Here is a 25,320-nt window from a genome sequence, read left to right as displayed (position 1 = left end):
CGCGGCCTGATGGTTCACAAAGCCCCCGCTGCTTTCGGCAAGGCCTGTCTGCCGATTAATCCGTGACCTGTCCGCAAGTTTACCCAACGATGTCTTCATTTTCCACGCATTGCTGTGAAAGAGGCCTGCCGAACCTTTGCTACTGCTACAGTCCTGCCTGTTGTCTCGTTGCTCCAGGGAAGAGTGGGGATTTGTTGTCCTGATCGCTTGGTGCCTGGATTTCCCCGACCCCACCAAACACGCATCTCTCAGAGTCTGGATGCAGATACGTGGGAGATGGATGCTTCTGAACTGCACTACTGAAGACGACACAGGAGAAATTGCACACCCCTGACTGTGTGCAATTGTACAGACGGGGACCAATTCAGCAGGCTGTTCTTGTATTAATTGTATTGCATACCTATTGTTCAACTCCTTGTAATTTCCTGTGCATTCAACGCATGTCGTAATTATAACAGGAGACTTTGGGGGATCATGCCCTAATCTACGAAGAAGTGTTTCTAAAGCAACCAAAACTACAAATAAAAACGTATATTATTGCTACTGCCAGTGTCAGTATGTTAGTACTGGTAAACGAACAACAAAAGGGGAAATAAAACCAGTCAAGTGTCACAGCATGATGGTTCCAAGTGGAAGTGACTGATGTCTGTTTAAAGAGATTGCTTGTCGCCAGCATAGCAAGCAGGCGTGTGGGCCTTTTTCAAAGTCCCATCTGGCACTATAGGAAATTAACAGAGACTAATCGATACCAGGAACTCTTTTGTCTTTGCTCTTTTTATACGCCACTGCATAACTCGTTTCAGTTTGGATGCAATGCAAAGTGTTATTAACAAGTTGTCATTGCAGTCTAATTGGATAGGCTGTAGGATGATAAAGGATAGCAATATGATACTGAATTACTGTAAGTTGAACACATACATTTAGGTCTAAGCTAAGATTCTGCCTGTTTTTTTCCCTCCCTAATATATGTGCTGTATAAATATTTCTGGAGTTAAAAGTTCCTATAGGCAGATAAATATTTCTTTTTGATATTGTTACATTAGGAGTTCCTTTTCCATTTTTTCCAGACTGCTTAAACACTTCAGTGGTTTTCTTAGAAGATTTAACTTCAGTATCCTGTCTACGTACAAGCAGATCTGAAGATAAAAGTAGCTATTGCAGAGCCTGTGTTTCACGAAGATCTAAATTAGTCTGAAAGATGTCATTTATTAGTAAATGCTCGGCCTCCTCTGTGAAGGAGGTTTGTGCCGGTTCAGATTGAAAAGCGTGTTAGATGGGCTTTTATGAAAATGAACATGGAGTGTGATGAAGCGTAGAATTCCCACGCATGTTTGTCATTAGCAAGTACTCGAGCTCTGAAAGCGTTCCCACACAACCACCACAGATTACCAGCAAACATACACCGCTATTTATCTAGATTTTTTATGTATAAGGCGGATTTTATGTTGACTGCATTTGTACGCTTAAATGGCACATATTATTCTTCAATAATGTCTGTGGTGGTCACATTTAATGTTCAGATAAAAACCCAAAGAACCTTCTAGAGGATCCAGCATTGCCAAAAAAGGGAATTATCCTTAGACAAAGTTTTCTGGCATAGATAGTCTTAGGGTAAACCTGAGATGTATCCAGTAAGACCAGTGACCAGATTAATGCAGACGTAGAGTAGGCACTTCTGTCAATTAAAATGTAACTGCATGGTTCCAAGTCCTAGAGCAACTACGGTAATTACACTTCCTTTCAAAATAAATGAATATTTGCCAGCCCGGCTTGTTGCATAACTCCCCATGTGTAGTACAGTAGAAAAGTGCTGACCCATTACTAGCCTAGGGTTAATCTTTCTGTCGTTCATTCTGTTTCATACTGCCTCTTCCTCAGGATGTAATATTAAACTCGAGTATCAAGTCTATGGGAATGTTTGTCTGGTCAACCCCAGTACGAGTGACATCCTTTGGTTAGCAATACACAGAGTTTTGTTTGGATTTGTACATTTGTGGATTACAGCCAATTAACAATGGAAACGAGCACAAGGTTAGCAAAATAATTCAGTTGTTTTTTTGGTTAAGTTTTTTTTTTTTTGTGAGGGGGTGTTTGTTGTGTTTTTTTGATGGACTGTCACACGTGTATAATTGTGATTCTGATGCAGAGTAGCTGGATGTGATTGATGACCTCATTGCATCCGGACACGGTTAGTTTTTTCATTTTGATTTGCTTTCCCTACGCAAGGGATGTCTCACTGACACAACCCTTTCATCCGATTTCCTGGATTCCCGTTCCTTACAGAGGTCCTGATCCGCAGAAACACATGGATGCTCACGTTGTTCAGCCATTGGGGGCCCAAAACACTCGTTGTTTCAGAATCGTCGCCATAGATCTGTCCTGGGCAGATTTGCTGTATCTGTGTCTCCATGGTCACTGTTGTGGAACGGCCACGTACACCATATTACAGAGAGTGTTGGGATAGCTGACAAACTCTGGAAGACAGCTGTTCACAATATATTGAATGGGAATGCATGCTGGCCTTGCCTTGACCTTGTTGACTGCTGTACTCTGTTTAATACTTGGCTGTAATCCTGCAGTACAGTGAGAGATCCTGTCTGAGATTCCTTGTTTATGCCACTCCAGTTGATCCCACAGGTGTTCTTTGGGATTCAGGTTAAAGGATGATTTTTGTGTCATATTAGTTGAATAAAGTTTAATGAGGGATATTGCTGGGACTGGATTCTTATGGTTATTTCACTCACAGTGCTCAGTGTGATGGTTGCTAATGTACACTCACCTAAAGGATTATTAGGAACACCATACTAATACTGTGTTTGACCCCCTTTCGCCTTCAGAACTGCCTTAATTCTATGTGGCATTGATTCAACAAGGTGCTGAAAGCATTCTTTAGAAATGTTGGCCCATATTGATAGGATAGCATCTTGCAGTTGATGGAGATTTGTGGGATGCACATCCAGGGCACGAAGCTCCCGTTCCACCACATCCCAAAGATGCTCTATTGGGTTGAGATCTGGTGACTGTGGGGGCCAGTTTAGTACAGTGAACTCATTGTCATGTTCAAGAAACCAATTTGAAATGATTGGACCTTTGTGACATGGTGCATTATCCTGCTGGAAGTAGCCATCAGAGGATGGGTACATGGTGGTCATAAAGGGATGGACATGGTCAGAAACAATGCTCAGGTAGGCCGTGGCATTTAAACGATGCCCAGTTGGCACTAAGGGGCCTAAAGTGTGCCAAGAAAACATCCCCCACACCATTACACCACCACCACCAGCCTGCACAGTGGTAACAAGGCATGATGGATCCATGTTCTCATTCTGTTTACGCCAAATTCTGACTCTACCATCTGAATGTCTCAACAGAAATCGAGACTCATCAGACCAGGCAACATTTTTCCAGTCTTCAACTGTCCAATTTTGGTGAGCTTGTGCAAATTGTAGCCTCTTTTTCCTATTTGTAGTGGAGATGAGTGGTACCCGGTGGGGTCTTCTGCTGTTGTAGCCCATCCGCCTCAAGGTTGTACGTGTTGTGGCTTCACAAATGCTTTGCTGCATACCTCGGTTGTAACGAGTGGTTATTTCAGTCAAAGTTGCTCTTCTATCAGCTTGAATCAGTCGGCCCATTCTCCTCTGACCTCTAGCATCAACAAGGCATTTTCACCCACAGGACTGCCGCATACTGGATGTTTTTCCCTTTTCACACCATTCTTTGTAAACCCTAGAAATGGTTGTGCGTGAAAATCCCAGTAACTGAGCAGATTGTGAAATACTCAGACCGGCCCGTCTGGCACCAACAACCATGCCACGCTCAAAATTGCTTAAATCACCTTTCTTTCCCATTCAGACATTCAGTTTGGAGTTCAGGAGATTGTCTTGACCAGGACCACACCCCTAAATGCATTGAAGCAACTGCCATGTGATTGGTTGGTTAGATAATTGCATTAATGAGAAATTGAACAGGTGTTCCTAATAATCCTTTAGGTGAGTGTATAATTAATGTTGAATATATTTTCCAAAAATAGATAAAGGCTACTTTCCCATGGGCCAAAACTGATATTCAACTAATTTCTTCTAGAATAATATCCTTATTTTATCTTAAAATTAGAGGTGCCCTCTTATTTTCCTCTTGAACATCCTAATCATAAACATATATACGATCAGGAAAAGCTATTAGCAACCATGGACACACACAGAGACACAAAGAAAGACTAAACAACAGCCCTGCATGGATCCAACAGAAGAAGGTGTGTGTTTTAAATATACATTTCCACAAAAAAGACAAAGAAAAAATACATCGTTTTTATTGGAGGGAACCCTGCTTTCGCATCTGTTCTTGCTTTTCCCAGTAGACAGTGCTGAGTTATTGGACCGAGTATAGAGGGAAGACTGAAGCCCCATGCTGCAATTGCCAGTTTTATGGGGGCTTGATTAAACTGAACTTGCTGGGGCTACCGATTCAGGGCCTTTGAACTTCTCACATGAAAAACACACCGTTTCACTCTGCCACGGGCCATGTGTAGGAGTGAAACAAGTAGAAATCAATGCATTCATTAAACTATGGAGGATGCTGTGGAAAGCTTTTTAAATTCAGGGATCAACTATGCTGAAGGCATCTTTATGGGGGGTATTCTCAAACAAAAGGGAAGCAGTAAGCATGGGGTTAAAAGTCCTGTGGTCATATTAGTCTCAGGTGGATTTGAATTTCTGCGTCAATATTTATGTGTCAGTTCTCTTGGATTGCTCTATTGCTAACATCTCTTTCCAAAACCAAAACCCTTTCTGAAGATTTGGATCCAACTTTTCTGTTTTTAATTCTTTCCGGGATTAAAGATTGCTTTATTATTTGATTATATGAATGTTTGCCAGGCACTTCACAGAGTTGTGTTAACGGTATGATGAACTGTGAGAAGGGTCTCTAATGGCCAACAATAGAGGACTCTGTCCCTCAGTCTCACCAGGCGATAGGAGTGAACGTTGATGATCCACGGGGTCTTTGAAGATCCAGGATATTGCAAATCCTGAAGATAAGGACACTTTAACTCAGGCATTGTCAGAAGAGAGCAAGGAGGGTAGTTAAAACAGCAGCTCATTCCTTGCTACGTGAAGAATGTGACCAGGAACATTTTGTCAGCTTTCTGAATTAAGACAGGATTGTGATTTTATTTCACTGAATGTTATAGTCCTTTTATAGTCTAAAATCTAAATTTACTGCGCTTTCAATGCTCTGAGAATGTTTTTTCTTCAATCATCCACATTACTGTTCGGATTTCATCGAACCCTATACTTTTCTAAACAGTTGAGGTTGTTTAACATTTTGTTGTACCTTATATACATCTGGGGGGTCACTAATAAAAGGCATGTATGTGAAAACTTCCTGCAAAGCCTCTATTTCCTCACACTGAAATGTCCCAGTTTTTCATGGTGTTTCTCTTATCGGTTGACTTCATGTATCTTAGGCACTCAGAACAGTGGAAAATCCGCTGTCATACAACTGTACAGCATGATAAGACTGGCACACTACCTCATTTCCACTGATGATTCCCCTCTGCTTAAAATAGCAAAATGAACAAAATGAAACTAAGACACACAAAGGAACTTTCTTGAAAGTTCAGGGTTCAGTGCTACAATTTGAAACTGTGCAGCCTGAAGCAGAAGTACACTGGTCTTTCAATTCAATTCAAGGTGATATACTATTTATTCCACTACACAAAATGACAGCGTGTGGCTAAATATGGTGATTACGGAAGTAGATCCATTATTGAGTGTCTTGTGCTTAAATAGGGGTTGTTTGTATGTGTATGATTTTTTGTTGTGGCTTTATTTTATCCTCTAAGTAATTTAAATAGGTCAATGGATGGTAACTTTTAGGGAATATATGTCTAAAAATAATAATAATAATTAAAAAAAAACAAATTCTTAAATTCCATAGAGGCATTATTTTTCATATTCTAACCTTTACATGGTATTTATTTCCTATTAAATAACATAATCTACTAGTGCGTTGTGCTTCAGTCTGTACAGTGAGGGGTTTTCATATTGTATTTTTTAGATTGACACGTACAATATAACTTCATTTACACTTAGACATGAATAGACAATCTTATGTTTTGCTTTTATTTTAATAAGTATTTTGATTCCTATTTTTAATTCAGACTGCTTCACAGGCCAAAACTTTTATGCCAGCCAATCTCAAAATACCGAATTGCATAGTAGTAGAACGTTTCCTATGACAATTAAACTGCACTTAACAGAGCTTCAAAGGGTCAAATTGGCCTGATGAGTGAGATCTTGAGTCCCAGTAAGTGAGATTTGGGGGTGAATGAGTGAGATTCTTTCAGAGATTACTGGTACCTACCTTGCCTAAGGGACAGATTAAGGAGAAAACGTTGACCCACCCGCCAATAATACAACAGAACTCCATACTTGAAGGCAGCTTTATAGTATTTGCCCCAACCTGATGGAAATCAAGCCATCAAATATTGGGTTTGTAATCTTCCATTGGCAGGTGGTTTGAAGTTTTGGCTGGTTGTGTTTTATTCAAGAAGGTTACTGTCCTGTTTAGCGCAGTATTAATACTGTATTTGTCAACATTGTGTTTTAGAAAGACTTCCTGCCTTTATAATGTATGTTTTGGCTCTGATTCAGGCACATAACTTATTATTACTATTTCCTTTTGAGTGGGATTTATATCATATTCACCTACTAGAGGTTTGGCTTGGAGTTCTTTTTTTTTTAAGACCTCTTCTGTGGTTTGAGTGTGAAGATCCAAAACACTGTCATTATTTTTGTTTGTTTAATTTGTGGAGTGAATACGCAGTCAAGTACTTTCTTCAAGTTTTATTATAGTTTCCAGTGTCAGTATTTCTAAATTAATTTTCTTTTCTTTTATACATTTTTATATTCACAAAAAATACTGCTGTGTGTGTGTTCCAAATTAAAAATAATTCTGAATAGCTAAATTACATTTCATATAAGTATTCTTCTTTATTGAAAACACATGAAAAGGTGAAGTAATTGAAAGTATTTTTAAAAGTACTGCTCTTTGCTGTAACCTATCTGTTTCTGGAGAACTGCTGGGTGTGGGTTTTCAAATGAGGAGGACTCCTTGTTTATGAAATCAATCACGGACTCATCATTTAGGATCAGGGTGAAACCTTGGGAAAGGGGACGGTGTTTATGTAGCATTCAATTATTTTAATCTCCATAGATTTTTTTTTTTTTTTTTTTGTGAAACCCTGAAACATAACTTCAGCTGATGCTTGTGGAGACTGAACAGAGGAGATCAAATCCCTAGAATAAACTTGCCTACTTTGGGCTTCAACTGCTTTCTCTTTATGTTGAACCCCCCTTCAGTGAAATATGACATTCCTAACATGTCCCTTGGAAGACCTATTGTTTTGTTATATAACATATTTGGTGTTATACTGATTTTCTGGCTCATGGCGTGTCGCTCACACAGCAAAAACAAACTTACAAAAAAACAACAACAGTTGGAATTCAATTAAGAGCAATTATGGGAACTTGAGCCGCCCACCTTCCAGTTAAACGGTGTTTCATCATCCCCTGCTTTAAACCCGAACGTTGCTAAATGAGGTCGAAAACAACGCAAAGGAAAGATTCCCAGAATGGAAGCATCTGGTTTTGTTTAGAGTGTGACCGCTGTCATGGTTTCCAGGGCTTAGGCCACAAATATCAAAATCTGTATCATATTTACACTGCAAACAGTTTCTGCTCATTGCCTTAATGACAGGAGAACTCGGTAACGGCAGTTTTTTTGAGTTTTCTCCCTGTCTGTTTTCCACTGGAGCTAAAAAAGTGTTTAGCATAATTACATTTCACACCAGATTGAGATCTACAAGGTTAGCACTTAGGTAACGGCGTCTGAGTGTTGTTTTGGGTTGAGTGAGTCACGCTTTTGCAGTTTTGTGGAGCGCGAGAAATTGGTGAGGGAAAACTGGCAGGTCTATCTGCTGAGGGATAATTAGCGATGTAATGCTAATGTCTAGGGGAACTGGTAACAATAATGTTCGCTGATGGCATATGAAACCAACCCATGTAATGCCTCATTTTGAAACGCTACACACTAGTCACTGTGGATGGATGCGATCTTGCTTCGTATTAACGCCAATGAAAGTTAGAGGATAGCCAAGTGCCTGGCCTTTACAACATGTTTAGCTTTATTTTCAATTATTGTAAAACATAACCTAGTCATCCCAATGCTAAATCCCAATTTCATGTTTGGAAATATTGGCTACTGTGTTGAAAATGTTTTTGTTTAAGACAATTGCCAGAAATTGCCTTTTTTTTATACCTACCTCCCACTCTCTTTGTAATTATTAAAACGTATGTCTTGGCTTCGTAAAGGGAGCCAGGAATTTCTTATTCTCAGCTTTGGCTGTCTTGTAACATGACCTTAACAAGGAGCTGTAGTCAGCTGTTTCTCTACAGTGTAACCGTGCTCCTGCAGCATGGCTAAGCAGTACTGCAGCTGCCCCAATGACCCATATTTTGAAGTCTCTTGTCGTCACAGCAGCCAAGGTGAAAAGGATCCCTCTGTCAGTATTATCCTTGGCGTATTCAGTCAAATCAAATGTTCAAAATGAAGAATTGCCTTCCAAGTCTGTCAAATACTGTGACAGTGTTAAGTACGGAAAGTTAAACTAACATTCTCTAGGGTTTCAAAGGAATCTTTAAATGAAGAGCATACATTAAAGACAATATCAAATGGGGGAATCCTGTTCAAGCAGAGAAACCTGAATTCAAAATCAAATGCTTTTGATGCCAAACAGAAATAGCTGGATTATAAATACAAATAAATAAATACAGTGCTGTTTTCATTTTGAGAAAGCCACTATTTCTTTCTTCCAAACTTGTGCAAAAGGGATTGCTTTGGTTTGAGGGTGATCATGTGTTATTATACATATTAAATACTAAAAAAAAGAAGAAGAAAGAGCAAGCCAACCTTCTAATTGTCTCAAGCGCCATTAGTAAATGTAAAAAGTCTGGCCAGTTCATACAGAGCTCCGGTGGAGCTTGTTGATGTGATATAAATGCAGACAGATGAGACTTTTAAAAAAGTGTCGGGGAATTGTCATCGGGTGAGCAGGTAAATTGACCTCACTGAGTCACGGGGCGCCACCGATTGCAGACAGATGTCTAAAGCATGATGAAGTGGTCGAGGAGGAAGATGTTTAGTCAGGAGGGTAGCATCCTGTCGCAGTGAGTTGCCTACAGAAACTAGCAAGTGCATCTGTGGTGGCCACTTCTTTGTGCAGATTGTTAAAAAAAAACAAAAAAAACATAAATAACTTTCGCTTTCACAAAGACCAACTTAGAAAACCCGATTCAAGCACTTAAACCAGACATTTTGTTTGCTCTGTGGGTGTAAAGTTATTTCCAGTTGTCTAAGACAAAAAATTAAAAACTGCCAGATTCCAAAAGTGTCTGCCCACAGCTCTGAAACCACTTGGGATGTGTGGGTTAATTTAAAGAATCCCATAAATGATATACAATAATAGGTTGTTTCTGGCTTTTGCTTGGTATGATGCACACACTGGTGGGATTTATTTTCATGTAAGACAGGAATAGCATGCAAGCTGAAGCCGCACTGGGCGCATGTGGAAGAAGGCATTTGGCCGGCAGATGCTCGACTGTTTTCCAGGGTCACGTGACTGTAGTGTGACATTGACTGGTGGAGGCAGTTCTTAGCTCTCATTGGTAAAGTATAGCATAATAGACACCAAAACAGTATAACTGCAGACCTGCTAGAAAGATACACTCCTTGTTGAACCCAAAGAGCCTCATCACTTCAGCTTGTAACTCAATATCCTCCATAACCAAGGACTTTGGCCACTGTGATCAATGAGGTCAACGGCTGATTCAATTAAAACCAGAACACCCTGTGGCTCGGTGAGGATCTGTGTTATAAACGTTTTTAAAGTGGGGTTACCATGGCAAAAAGTTTCAAACATTGCCTTTGACAGCAGGAAAGAGGGAAGGAAACCTTGATCCCATGAATCTTGTTTTACTGTATTTGGCAGTGTGAAGACCTGGAGAGAGAGTCTGTAAATGATATCATCTTAACCTCATGGCAATTTTTGGTGCCTTTGCACTTGATAGCATAAATTCATTCAGTGCTCGGTTTGCTTTGCGTTTCTATATCTCTGTTACCCTGTTCATAGTATGTTTTACTTTGGACAAATCCATATTTGTACAGTATTGTTAAACTGTCAGAGCTTCTAATTACCAAACATCTACATGACATGTCAGACGGGCAAATTATAGGTGAGGTCGGGAAATAGGAACATGTTACATAACAAAGGCTCCTTCCCAGTTATCAGTGAATTTGACCTTTGAGAAAAGTAAACCCTTTTTTCGGCTGTTGTTTTAAAACTCCCCTGACATGTTTAGGAAGCTTGGGAGTGTAGGATGTACTGGAACTTTCCTATTCTCATCTTTGTGTGAGACTCAGTTAGACGCTGTACTGCTCTGTTGAAAGGTCATGGGTCAGCAGACCTGACATGGTAGCAGACCACAAAGGATGTTGGTTAGTGCTTTTGCAGGCTTCTGTCATATCGCCAGTTCTCTCTCTCTCTCTCTCTCTCTCTTTGTATGTAAGGAAAAGGTACCAAACGCGAACATAAGTTTTAAAATAAGTTTTGTCTTAAAATCTTTACAAATATGGAACAACCCTTCTTTGTATTGCTATGAACTTACTGGGCTGCTCTGTGACACAATAATTGTTCTTATTATTCTTATCATTATTAGTTTTAACAGTTTGGCTGCAACAGAAGCAAGAATTCCTCTTTCACATTGATATATGTTAGGAAAGTGTTCAGAAAAACAGTCAGTTCCTTCAGCATGAAAGAGGATTTGATTCCCTACTATCAGTCTCTGTTGACATAAAACCCAGGAAGTGGGTGGTGATACAAATTTGGAAACAAGACCAAGGAAAACCCCCTGACTTTCCTCTGTTACAGGTAAGAAAGCCTGTTGAGTCACAGCTAATGACACACCATTCTCTCTAGTCGTCTTAGCTGCTTCCTCTGCCCGTGAATGAAGTGTTTGTCTTGACGCTGTGATGCATCGCTCTGATATCTCGACGAAGATCTGCTGCAGGTTTTATCTGTAGCAGAAGTTACACTAGCTTTGAAGGAAAATGCTTCAAGCTATTGGTGTACTACAAACCGATCCTTGTGCAAGTGTGTGATTTCATTTCTCCTGGACCGGTTGACAAGAGATCTGTGAGGGAAACGTTTTCTGAATGCATTTTTTTCCTTTTTCTTCTTCTTCTTCTTTTTCTGATGAGTTATTCATTTTTATGTTGGAAGCAGAACTACACTGCGTTAATACACTGATGCCCACAAAAACAGGTTAATACTGAGTGAAAAGCATATGTCCCAGCATTTAATTTATACTCTCTGTTATATGTTCTCTAATGGTTAAGACATTCAAAACTGTATACACTGAATATAGGATATAAAAAGAGTTGTAGAGCGATAGACAGATAGATAGCTAGAACAATCAATTGACAAGTCATCCAGAAAGGGCTCTTTTGTTTTTGTCTGCTGAAATTCCTCAACAAACTTTGCAGAATGTGCCTGTTTTCTAAAAAAGTGGATTAAAATGAGTGAGCTTTAGCAGAAAACTCACAAAGATGCCTTGTTATTGTCAATGCTTTCTCTTTACAGCTGAGTCAAATGCTGTGACCCTCTCTTGTTTTTAATTTTCGAAGAAATAACATGGCCGAGATTCGAGATGATTCGGTTAGCAAATCAGTAGCTCTCTGCTTTTCTTTTTTTTAACTCAGGCATTGTAGTTGTGTTTGTAGCTGTCCATCAAGTTCTATGGCTTTCCCTAAAACACAGGAAAACGGCAATACAATGTCAGGACTGTTTCCTCATATGTGCCACGTGCCAGAGAAAAAAGGGAACTCTGACCCCGTTCGGCGGTCTGCTGCGGGATTTTCAGAGACTTGGGCTCGGTGTCAATGAAACAGGTTTCCCAGATGTACAGCCCCAGCTCATAGAGACCCGTAAATAATACTCAAGCTGCTGCGGCCCCTTCCTTATTTGAGGCGTCGTTTTGGTACAGGATGTGTTCTCTTTAGGAAGCTTTTAAATGAACTGAGGTTCGCCAAAGAGACACCATACATTAAGCGAATGTAGATGTGTTTCTGCAGATTTCACATGTCTGCATAATGTGAATTGTTGTCTGGCAGGTTAGGAACTGCAGTGAATTCTGGAAGCTGTTTTTACACTTTTTTTCCTCTCTCCTTTATCTAAATAGCTGAAAATGGTGATAGGACAGAAAATAAAGTATGCAAAAAGACCTTAACCACCCAACAATCAAACAAACACAAAAACTGTGCCACCTAGTTTCCTAGTGTCACTTCCTTGTTTTGATTGATTGCACCCGATTTCATTTAGTACATTTCTTCTCCTCGGTTAGGACTATTAATTTCCGTTTGGTATTTGTAACCTGTGAGTTGCCTCCAGTCTTGCCAGCTGCATACTTTCTCATGGGGCATTTTGAGCGTTATCATCTGGGGGGTGCTGACAGACAGAGTCCCAAAGAACAAACCTGAGCCATTTATGACAGTCTGTACAGTCTGGTTTCACACTGGGGTTTTTCACTCTGTTTACCTTTCAATATAACTAAATTCTTATTTGGAGAAAAGAAATCGGCAAATTTTGAACCGGCCCCCAAGTTGAGTAAATCTCACTGTATTCTAACGGCCTTGAAGTTCCGAATACAACAGGACTTATGTATGAGGACCTTTCATGATTTTTCTTTCTTTTTAAAAAGCCTCAGAACGATCCGAAAAACAGAGGGGGAGACAAAGGCTGCTTCTCATTGGCTGTGCCTGGTGAGACCAATGCTGACCCCTGTGTAGGATGTCTTGACAATCTGGTCAACAGACTTTCCATTCATACGCGGGCCACTTCAGCCCAAGCATCCTGAACTTTGAACAAGTCAGACGAAAACGCCTGAGCTGTCGTGGCAGAGGGCTTTTTTAAAAAAAAATGTAACTGAAACATAATATAGAAATCATTCCCACCCCCCTTTGAGGGATTTCAGATTTTGTTTCAATATATGTATTAAAAAAAGGAGACAAGAGAACCATTCTAGAAGGCATATAATTATTATATTATATTATATTATTATATTATATAATTTATTATCTATTGTGCTCAGAGACATGTTTCTAGCTGTTTGCGAGATTACGTGTTCTGTTATGAAAAACAAGAGTAACAAACAGACCCTTTGTGGTGCATAGTTTCAGAGTGACTTCTATGCTTGCAGGGGATGATTCAGACAGCCTGAATCTATACCTGTGCCTTGTAGTTCACAAGTGGATATTTTAGGCACATTACGTGATTCCGAAATCAGTGGATTTGACCGAAGTGCTCAAGTTTTGCCTCCTGAGGCCTTTACCAGGACTCGGTAGTCCCTAATTTCGTTTTTTTAATATGGAGCTCTGTCGTTTTCTCCCCCTCTTTTTTGTAATAATATCCCGTTTCCATTAGATACAGATTTGTCTCATCTAGATTCGAGGAGAGTAAAATAGTTAACAGGCGCATTGGCTCTGAAGCATTTGTTGTATCAGGTGTCCCAGAGTAGTGTGTTAAGAGAGGCTTTTATGTTATTTGTCCTCTCTTTTTTCAGTAGTTTAATTTTATCCTGGCACACAGCTACTGTGCGGATGCTCTCCTGCTGTTGTAGGTTTGTCGACTGTATTTTTCAGGGTTTTGTTTCATGCTTGCTTAAGAAAAGGCCATTCAGCCACTTCTGAAACATCTTCCTGCAGTGCAGTTGAAGGCAGTGTAGAATATATGCAAATCTCCATGTTTTTTGTGTCCCGGCACTGTTTTCAATACTAAACTTCATGTTTATTGTAGGAGAGGGTCAATGTACATGTCCACAGTAGAGATCAAACAAACAAGCACAACTCCTACAAGGAAACAATACAAAGGCATGGTGACCAAAAAAAGTTTGCATTACTCTGATACTGTAGATGAAAACTAGGTGATGCAAAACATTTAGCCATAGCTATACACAGCATATAAAAACAAACATTCAATGTCTGTCCAGGATTACTTTAATAACGGACACATTTTTGGCTAGTGTGTATCTCACAGGAAAACAGTGAAGAAAAATGGTCACAATATAGAAAAAATAACAGTGGGAAAATAAGTGTTCAGTAATTATTAGTGCAGGAGATGTTTAATAGAATTTCTGTATATTACACCTAAATATTTTACATGAATACACATTGAAGTTAGCTATGATGTTAAGAATGATTTATTGTGGTGTCCGTGTGATTCACAGCAGGGGCGTCGCTAGACCCTATTTTCCCTAGACTTGTATTTTCTCTCAGCCACCATAAAAGTAATACGATTATGAAGTAACGATGCAGTCAAACAGTCTGACAAAACACCATCAGCCACCCCTTGTATTTTCTCTCAACCCCCCTAAAAATAATACAACAAAAGAATCCAAGAATGAAGAAGTAACTCCGCAAAACACTGTCAGCAGCCCCCCCACTCTGACACCAGAAAAAAACACTGTCAGCCACCCCCAACGCCCCTCCCCGTTCTGACACCGCACAAAAAAAAACATAATGCCCCAAACCTCTGCCCCCCCCAATCCTGATCCTGGACACCATTTCAAAACCCCCCTAAAACTAGAATTCTAGAAACTTCCCTGATCCACAGTATTCCAATCACACATCTTCCCCAATTCCAGGAGGATTTATATTGTCATGGGAGTGTGGAAAAAGAAAAAAACTCCACAGAGAATCAGTGCTCTACTTATTTGCTATTATTTTGGTGTGTTACCAAAAGGATACGTACCCAACAGCAATAATGGCTTGCTAACATAACCCAGAGTTCAGCTTAAAAATAAACACAGCTTGATCAAATTATTCTCTTTAAAACATGCCAATGCTTTCTCAGGACAAAACTGGCTTTTCCAAAGTTTTAAAGGGTCTCAGTACTCAAGCATAGTAGTTTATAAAACCGAAAAAGAATGCACAATCAGATTATTTTTATCGCAGGAATTCACTTGAAACAAAATACGATCGTCCACCACACATCCATTGAAATAGGAAAAACAAGAGACCCTAAAAAGATATTTAGAATATAAGAAAATCGTCTTACAACAGACAAAAAAGTAGGTCATCTCATTTCTGTCACTGTGAAATTGATTTATGTCCAGGGTTTCTCAGTCTCCATGTGGTCACTGTTCTCAGAAGGTCTTTGCTTTTATACCATAAAAACAACATGTCTGTGTCTGACACTAAAACCACACAGCATACTGCATATCACACCTTATAAAATAAAATAACAACTCTATACACATGTATGGCATTTTCATATTTGATTTGTATTGCTAAAATACTGCAATATAAAATACATTATTCAGTCTGCCGCCTTTCAAAGGATCAAAGAGTTGGTTGTTCAGTCAGAATGACGAGAGATTTCAGGTTGTGTGTCATTTAATTTAGTCAAATTAGGAGAGAGGTGCACCTTGGGAGACTGATTGTCTGTTGTGAACAGATATGCTCACTAGGTAACCATTTTTACCGACTGATTTAAGAGAAGTGCTTAAAGTTAACCGGCATGGATGTGTGTGTATGTTTAAGTGACCGTGAGGCAGAGTAAAGGTAAGTCAGTTTCCAACAAACTCTTCCTGTGTTACCAAAGCCTGTTTTGCTTATTGTATTGCTTTTCTTTTCTCGTCTTTTAGTGTTGGATCAGCTGCTCTCAGAACTCGACGAATTCCTGAGGATTCTTGACAAGGAAAATCTCAGCAGCAACGCCATCGTCCAGAAATGCCTTCTCACAGAGCTCCTGCAGGGTTATATGTCATCAAATGGTGAGAACAACTGAATGTCAATTAAATGTCCAATTGTTGTCCAATGTAACAGCCTCTACTTTGTCTTTATTAGCTTTGATTGTGGGCTCTCATGTGGTTTTGTGCAAGGGTGGTTTCCTTCATTCACTACATTAGATGTTAGTTGAATGTCAGTTATTCTTTCCTTGATTTCAATTGAGCTTTCTTTTCTGGCACTGTTCATCTCAGGTGTTGCTCCACTGCATGAATCATGTTTCACCAAGCATCTCCGCATACACACGTCACCTGGGTTAGCATATTTCAGATCTTAATACAATGCTTGTATCTTTTGAACTGAGATCCACAGTTCCCATGATTCATTTCATTGTAAGAGGCTGTGGGTTGGCCCCGGGCGTAGTTACCCAATTGCCACCATGTCTTCAGCACTTCTGAAGATCTGAGTGTCTTCTACCTTATCGTATCAATGAGTCATGTTTTGCTTCAGTCAGTGTACATTTTGTGATATTGTGACTGTAATGATCTGGTTGAGCTATCGCAGATTCTCACCTGACCACAAACACTATAGCCCCCATTGTTCGTAAAAGTTGCTTTCCAATATTTTCCTTTTCATAGCTGAGCCTGATTGTTGACTATCCTTTTTGTTTTCTTTTATCTCTTGCACGAATCCACATGATTTCCCTGGAGTGGAGAGCCCCATTAGGAAAGAGAGACGCCCTTTCTCTCCCGATACTGAGAAGTGTCACGAAGTGTGCCTTTACGTGACATCTGTATAGTCATTGGAAAGAAGTTCTTGTTGACAGTCAGTCGTTTAAATCCCTCACAAAGTAATTGAAAGGTCTAGGTCTCCAAGTTTTGGGTCTGAACTACTGGGCTTCCTCCTCTGGCTTTCCACTATATCATTTTCCAAGGGTACAGTCAGCCATAGGGAGACAAGCTTCCTGTAACAGTTGGAGTTTATAAATGGCATTTCCAACTTCCAAATCCAGAACTCGGTTTTGCACAGTAAAAATAAAGTCTTCCAGTGTTTCTTGCCCCCCCTTAGGATCTTCTAAAACAATTTTGAAAGGAAATGTCTTTGAAATCGAATTCTGTTTTGTGGGGGGGTTTGAATATACATCCTTTTTCCTCAAAGTACACAAGAACATATCCGTTTTGGAATAATGGAGAGTTGGGCTTTGAATTTTATCTGTACTTTTTTAATGTAATGAAATTGGTAGAAAAGTGCTACATACATACTTAATACTTTCATACTTTCATACTACAGTCCAGAGCTGGACTATCGGCAGAGCATCTGTTCCTCAATGCATCAGAAATATCCTGTTTGTGTCTGTCATTTTGCCCATGCATTTGCATTTTCATTGGTTCAAATGATATAACGTTATTCCTGGCACTCTTGTATCCAGATGGTGATGAGGAGTACATCTACATGAACAAGGTGGTCATGTGTGGACAGAATCAAGAAAAACACGTTTTTGAGCGAGGTGAGATCCCCATTTTCTTCTCAAACTGAGTGTGTTGCACATGACCACGAATGTGACTCACAAGTCACGTACCCATTGATTGGGATTGATTATGCATTCTACAATGATTTTTGCAGCTCAGTTTGAGGATATGTAGAATATGCTATTTAAATCCACATAGAGTCAAGCAGACTTAAGAGAATCTACTGAGAATGTTAGACTGAAATCAGATGGTCACATTTCTTGGTAACTGAGACTTGGAACGTCTATTGTTGTGAAATTGTGGTTATCTTTATTTGTTAGCCACATGTGTCCAAGACCCAGCATAAGAGTCCACAAACGATTACTGAAGGGAGAGTTTGGTTGTTACTTTTTAGGTTATCAAGTGTCTAGTTTTAGAAGACTATTTAAATCTTTTTCACTTGGTGCATAATAAATATAAATATAGTGGTCTAATGATATAGCAATGTGCAAAGTATCAATACAGGCATAGTAACACCTCAGGAAATGGAAACCAAACTACTGAATTGCCACACTAATACAGTCCTTATCAGTTAAATGAGCACTTGCATTATTTTCAACCCTATTTGTAATGGTTTGATGTGTGAAATTAAGTTATTAACCCTGCATTGGAAGCAAGACATTTCTCAAATCTACCAAACCACAAATGCAAAACGAGTTTGGAAGAAGATTGCTAATGTAATGTTATGTTGTACACTTGTTGGTAACCAGAGACTTCATGCTTGACCTCAGATGTTTTAGGTTATTTATATTAATGTACTATACAATTATTCACAATTATATCTAATTTTAGCACAGCTGCAAAGCGTGCAAAGGCATAATCGTGTTCTTTCTGACTTACATCTAAATTGGAAATTGATATGTAGATCTACTGAGACGCTGAGAGTCAAAGCCACAGATATCCGTTTCCTCTCACAGCTGAACAATTATTTAGTATCCTCTTTCATTCTAATCTTGTTTAACAATCATTTACATTTTTTTGACAGTGAAGCTTCGTTTTTAAACACCTTTTATGCTAGCTTGTCAATCATTTCTCAAGATACAGGGCGCAAGGCACACAAACGCATAGAAAAACAAAACACAAAACCTATAGTTAAAGTGGTGGATTTGTAAGTGTGTTTTTTAAGTAGTTCTGTAAGAGAACGACTTTCCTCTGTGAAAAAAATACTTTTTCTTTTGAAATACATGAAAGGCCTAGAAAACGGCAGGAGGCTTCCTGACCCCTGAGAAGTCCGCTGAAGTTTCTTGAAATCTATTAGTTTATCAGGCTCCATTTATTTTAATACACATGGCAGCCTGACTGAATATAATATGGTCTACGGTTTACCATGTTCAGGTGTTACATTAACCTAAAGTCCTTGAACAAAGACCTTGTGGGCTTCCTTTGCAATTGCAATCTCATTTCCTGTATTAAACAGAAAGTTTTATTTTTATGATCATTGGTAATAGTCGAAATATAAATAGTAATGATAATCCACCACAGATTTTGTGTAGAATTATGCATTGAATTCATGTATATGTAACAGATTATTTTGGTGAAAACAGGTCAACCCTGAGAGTCTATACTCTTCAAGGTGGGGTAACTGAGGCAATTCAGTATTTTTTTTTCAGGAAGTAGTAAATGAAACTGAATTTTTAGAATACTAAACGAACTGCATGTCAGAGACTATAAAGAGAATATAAATAATAATATTCACAATTAATTAAGTTTATAACTGGGCTGTACATGTTAACATTTGCAATAAATTGAAAGTCGGGTTAGATATATATTGTTTTTCTGGCATTGCTGAATTTGCTCTGTCAATGTTTACACCTTCTGTAAGATTATTTATCAAGTTGATGTATTTATTATGCATTCTATAATGAGCTCCAGTTGAGAATATGTAGAATGTGTCATTTTAATTCATATAGAGTAATTCGCTCTTAAGAGGATGAATTCAGAATGTTTTGAGTAAGAATCAATTGATTGTACATGCAAGCCCCCCAGTGCCCCCCCCCAACGAAATACCGTCACCACACACCCACCCCCACAGCCACTGTGTACATGTCACATTTCTAGGACTAAACTCTGTGTTGGAAAATCAATCGTACGTAAGTGTGTAATGGCAAATGCTGTATGGACCCATCTAATCAAGACATGAGCGCTTAACACCCGCAAAAAAGGTGTCAGAGACCACAGGTAAAATATGGTCATGTTTTTCCATTATAATGCTGTTGTGACAATTGTCATACTACCCTTTTCCTTCTTAATCATGTTTACTGTTGTTAAATTGTTTATAGTGTGCTTGGTGGTGGAAGAAAACAACTACAAGTCAGTATATATGCATACAAGTTTGCACATTTTTATTGACTATAGCTATAACACGCAATGGAAAGAAGTTTTGGGTTCTTGAGTGTGCATCTGTAGGCCCATGAGTCAATGTCTGACTGCTGTGCTTATTTGCAGATGACTTGAGTGATATTCTGACCAATGGAAATCTAGGGAAATACATGCCGGCTCCCCAGAAGAGCCTGCCAGACCTCCCGCATCCTAAACCAGTAAGTTCTCTCAGTTAACATGTATGAAATCATGGGTTTCACAGACAAGTCTTTTGTTTTTTCTCCAGTGAGAGGTAGAAGTCAGTATTTGTCTTTGTACAATAATAAAATAAATACACAATAAAGTAAAAATAAATGGAGTCATGGAATATACAATTTAAAATGGCCATCATAGATTAGGTCATATTTATAATGTAACAGCTGCCCCTCTTGAGGGACATCCATGTGCAGCAGCCTGCTCACATGCTTGTGCTTCATTACTGGACAGACGTGTCGCGCTGTATTTCCAAAAGAAAATGGGTGTTGTTTGGGGTGACGCGTTCCAATGTTTGGAACTTAGTTGTGTTGCCATGGGAAACTGAAGCTAAAACTGTGTAGGCACGACGAACCAGAACACAGTAATCCTGCTCCTTTGAGAATCAGAAATCTGCATATGCATAGTGTGTTGCAGACTGTGCCAACAAATTCACATTTTCAATGGCCTTCTTTGAACATTCTTGCTTCTCAATTTACAAGCTGTTTTGATCATTGCATCTTGCATAATGAAGAGAGCCTTTCTGAAGAACTTGTTTTGGCTTCGGCTGGCATTATGCAAAAACTTGGACCCCAGCAGCAAAAATTACAAACCCAGTACTTGCTGGCATGTTTCCATTGGGTCGATGGAAGAAGCCTCTGGCAAACCAAAGACTGCCATCAAATACCAGGTTTGTAATTTACGACTGGTGGGTGGATCGAAATTTGGATTTCATTTGGGCCCTGAAACATACTCCAGATCATTTACATTACCACACTTTCAATGCTCATTACGTCTTATGAATAAACCCTGAAAACAGAAATTATATATTTTTTACTGGATTAAATATATAATACACTTTCTTGAGACTGAGGGAACACTCAAATTCTGGGATTTTGTTTGTGCGTAATGGATGAAATACCCCAATTCCATTCAATTTACACCTATTGAAACAACGACCTTTGAAATATAATGTTTAATTAGAGGATTGTTTAATATGCCTTTGAACTGAATGTCACTTTATAGGACACTGGATTTGATTTGCAACAGCTGTAAGTTTTTAATGCAGTGAATTCTGGAATCCAGCCATTCCAATTGCATCTGTTCCAGAGCCCAAATACTGATGTCCTCAAATGACATAAAGTAACAATGGCTCTCATTTTCCCTCCTCGGCACTGGAGCCCATTTAGGGACACCCCCCTCTTCCCTCTCTTCTCACTAGAAGAAAAGTTAGATTTTTGTATTTAATTGATCCGAAATTGGTTAGAGATGTTGTCGTTTTTTAATGTTCTCTGTTGTTTCCAGAGAAACATTGTACCTCGTTCATTTGAATGTCAGCTTCCTTGACTCTTAATGAATAATTCATCCAATCAGCTAATCGGTGCACAAAGGAGCAGGAGAGAGGGAGAGAGGGAGAGCGTGGAACGGAAAGTGGAGCTCAGACTCTGCTATCCTCTCTGTGTGACCCGAGGGGACGGTCTCCTCAGGCTGGCGCTCGGAGAGACGCCTTTTCAGCTCTGAGGAATAATAAAGGATCTCAAATTGCTAATCAGCAACATCCTGCCCTAGGTTGTGCAGATATGTGCCTGTATGAATCTCTAACACCACTGCCAAGAAATGAACAGCACCCTGTCTGTGTGCTGCTGAGGATAGCCAGGCCAATGAAAGGGATCGTGTCCACATGGCTGCTTTCTTTCCCTGTCCCCTTGCTTTGGGTTTAGGTGCAGATGATGTCACATGCCTTCTCATACGGCGCACTCTGGAAAGGGGGTTCTTGCTGGGGCTTCCCTGGGATTTTAGGTGTAGCTGCAGGCCTTCTTCAGTCTTTTCTGCCCGGATGCTAGTGGTCATTGTGGAGGTCCTTCTTCCCCAGCCACGCCCAGCCTTTTTGGAGAATTGCTTTGGTTACCGCATTCCCAACAGCACTTTAAAAACACTTTAAAGCTAGTGGTCTGTTTTTTGCACAAGTATCTTTCAAAACCACATGTTGTTCATTATGTATAATTCCACACAGAATCATAGATTTGAACGTTCGGTTACAGCACTGTAGAGAATGGGATTCCACCGCCAGTTTCAGTCTCATTTTCAGTCTGACTGGTTGTTAGATCCTTGTCCTAGTGTCCTAGTCCTTGTCCTAGTGTCCTTGTGTTTACAGGACATCGAATTACAAAATGGTGCAATAATATAGTAATAGCTAACTTACTTGTAACTTCGTTCACCAGTGAATTGCTCAATATATTTGCTAGTGGTTTATAGAATACAGGCATAGAGAGGAGTGTGGCTGTTGCTTTGCTTTGAATGTTTAACAACCTTTTCAATGGTACCCAGTAAGTTTACAAGATAGACTTTGAAATCCTAGGACTGCTGTAAGCTTAGCAAGATATCCTTATTATTCATGTATGAGTAAAGTTCAGGAACACCATGAGAGAGATGTTCCAGTCTATGATTTCTCATGCAATGATGTAAGGTGTTTGGAGCCATCTGGATCTTCCTTGACACCAAGCTCCCTCCTACTCAGTAGTGATCAAAAACAAACGTGGGAGAGATTTTCTATGGAAACAAATAAACGGATTTCATCCCAGTCAGACATGGATTTACTTGGAGTTTGGGTTTATTTATTTTTTCACCTTGGGTTTGCAAGTTTGGATTTCATATTTTGGATCGCAGTGTAGTGTCACAACTAATTGGAAAGTAATGCCCTGTGAGTAATGCGTTTTTCAGAAGGGGAATTTGTGAGAGCATTGTGTAAGTCACTACAGTGCTTTATACAAAAAACATTACTTGCATATAAAACACAGGCTAGTTTCGGTATAATATTCAGTCAAGTAACATAATGCTTGACCTACTAGTATTTTGTTTTGTTGTACTGGGCCAAAACAAACAAAACAACAGCTTGCACGCATAATCTCTTTCAAGAAGGTTAAAAAAGCGTTTAGTATACTTTTGTAAACAATGTTTTATACTTTTGAAAGCTATATGTTTGGTTAAAAAACAAATAGATCTAAGAAGTATTTCAGATGGCATGTTCTTGTTCAGATGTCAGTGTTAGTGATGCATACAGTTGTAAGCTGAAAAATTGTGTTTTAGTGTGACACAATTTTGTAACATTATAAATATTTATTAATGCTATCTTCTCAGAGGTTGAACAATAATTCAGCCTTCAGAAAGCTAAGGTTAAAACAAGGGACAAATCTTTGACCCACCCGCTAATAGAAAACTACAGAACTATACTTGGTTGCGGCTTCATTTTCAGTAAGATGACACTTTCTTCTAATCAGAAATGTAACCGCTATGATGTACAGGTTTGTAGTTTGCTATTAACAGGTGGGTCAAAGTTTTGATTTAATCTGGCCCAAGGTGTTGGAAAACTGATGTTGATTTCAGTGGGTGCAGGGTGTGAATACTTTTGTATATGTTTGATTGAATCACCCAATTTGTTCAGCAATTGTACATGAAAAGGAATGCATTGTATGTCATCAGAAAGCAGTTCCCCATGCTTTGTGTTCTGCCCATATTTTATCTTGATACACTAAGCATTTTACAAGCAATCTTTTGACCCTAGAGTCAGTTCTGGGCTCCTTGTCACAACCACCATTAACATAAATGGAAGTACAATCTCTTTTCTGCTTTGCACTTTTCCCCACAGATTGAATAGTTTGTCTCAGACATGGGAGTTGATATACCATACGTCTGGCTATGGTCTAGTGTACTGATCATAGTTTTATTGCAGGAATAAAGCACGGTTTATTTTATTTTTTTATTGTAACTTACATGTTAGTCCAAAGTAGCCTTTCCCAGCCTGTGTGTTTATGTTGCAGTGGATTCTTGGCATTGGAGACAGGGATTTTCCACTTGTTGAAGGCTTTTCAAAGACTTGGTTTTTATCTTTATTTATGCCTGTCTCCCTGTCCTGCTTCCTTGGCCTTTTGCTTTATGTTCATGAAAAGCGGGAGTCAGTCTGAACAAATGGGTGATATTTGAGGGGGGTTTTTCAGTCCATGAGTCCGCATTTTCCTGAGAGAAATCAAATGGAAGGATTAATCACTTGCATGTGTTTCTCATTTTTCTTTTCTTTAATGAAACCTGAAAGAGCAGTATACCAGTACTGAACCGCAAAGTTTTTTAAAAGTTGTTTCTGTGTAAAACACTTCATTTTAATCATTGATTTGATTCAGCAAAAGCATAGCATTTGACACGTTATTTTATCCACCGAAAAGAAAACAAAAGGAGGTCAGTTTGGCAGCGTTACATGAACATGGCATGGCCTTTAAAGCGTGCATATTATTTATCTATTGACAGAGAATGAAATTGATGTTTTTGGGATTTCCTGGAATGCCTACCCTGGGACTTTAATTAGTATCAGATGTCGCTGTTCAGGGTTTAGCCTCTTCAGATATGTATATCATAACTGAATGTAGTTGGATAAGCTGCCACAATGTTAACTGAATATTATATGTCAAACAGAACAGAAGCCACACAATTATTATTTGAAAAGTGGTCCGTAATCTATTAAATATACCCCAAACCAAAATCCTGTAGAAACCTATCATCATGTCTCGGAGTTTCCTCTTCAGAAAAGAGAAAAAAAGAAAAGGCATATTTCTGTCGTAGAGCTTAATTCCAGATTCCTCTAGGATTGGACTGCACTGTGTAGTCTTAAATATATATTATGTACTAGTTTAAGGTGTTAATTTTTCACATAAAAATCCCACTGTCTAGCTCAATCGTTTATTATCATGAAGTAATTAAAGAAGATTAGTTTTATTCACAATATCCTGTACCTTTGATGGGCTGAGGTTTATTTGTTTATAAATTCACAACATTCTTGCGCTTAGAGAAGGCAAGCAGCCAGTCAACTCCCACCGCATTTGATAATTTCAAGCCTAATATATGAGGCAAAAATAAATAAATGAATGACTTAAAAAAAACAGATAAATCAACACATAATAGCTGAACCAAGCCTCAAACATATGTCAGAAAAAACTTCAAAGTATGTCTCAGAAATGGATCCTGTTTTCATTTTCCTTCTTGCAATACAATAGAATATTTGTACTTAATCAAAATCAGTTTGCTTTTATTGACTTTCGGGAAATATCTGACTAAATTGGTGCCTCGTTCAGCACCACTATCATGGATTTGAGGATGAATTCGTAAGGAATTTCCGGTTTCCTCGTGGTTTTCACGTATAAATCATTGATAATGACTCCCTGAAACTCTGTAGAAATAATACATTGAGTTGTAAGAGGAGACATTCAGGAGAAAGAAGATTGTTAAGATTAATGAAGGGAAGTGATGTTAAATGTGCAAGGCCATGTTGTGAAATATGAACAGTTAAGATCAGAAATTCAAGTAAAATACGTGTTCTGCGTGAGTGGCTGGTGTGGAAATGAGAAAATTAGATCATAACATTTAGATGTCTGGCCTC

General features: G+C 39.0%; 1 protein-coding gene across 3 annotated transcripts in view; it reads left to right on the top strand.

Annotated features, from left to right (window-relative positions):
• The window catches only part of afap1l2 (actin filament associated protein 1-like 2), a 50,903-nt gene that overhangs the window by 5,840 nt on the left and 19,743 nt on the right, over positions 1 to 25,320 (top strand). For all 3 annotated transcript variants that reach the window (XM_066693788.1, XM_066693787.1, XM_066693789.1), the window contains exons 2-4: positions 15,756 to 15,884; positions 17,267 to 17,344; positions 19,791 to 19,882. In XM_066693788.1, coding sequence (XP_066549885.1) covers positions 15,756 to 15,884; positions 17,267 to 17,344; positions 19,791 to 19,882 — 299 coding nt within the window. The remainder of the gene's footprint in view (positions 1 to 15,755; positions 15,885 to 17,266; positions 17,345 to 19,790; positions 19,883 to 25,320) is intronic.

The sequence above is a fragment of the Amia ocellicauda genome, chromosome 20 (genome assembly GCF_036373705.1).
Source record: "Amia ocellicauda isolate fAmiCal2 chromosome 20, fAmiCal2.hap1, whole genome shotgun sequence".
Taxonomy (NCBI): domain Eukaryota; kingdom Metazoa; phylum Chordata; class Actinopteri; order Amiiformes; family Amiidae; genus Amia; species Amia ocellicauda.
The sequence above is the reverse complement of the archived record's forward strand: the minus strand, read 5'-3'. Positions and strand labels throughout refer to the sequence as shown.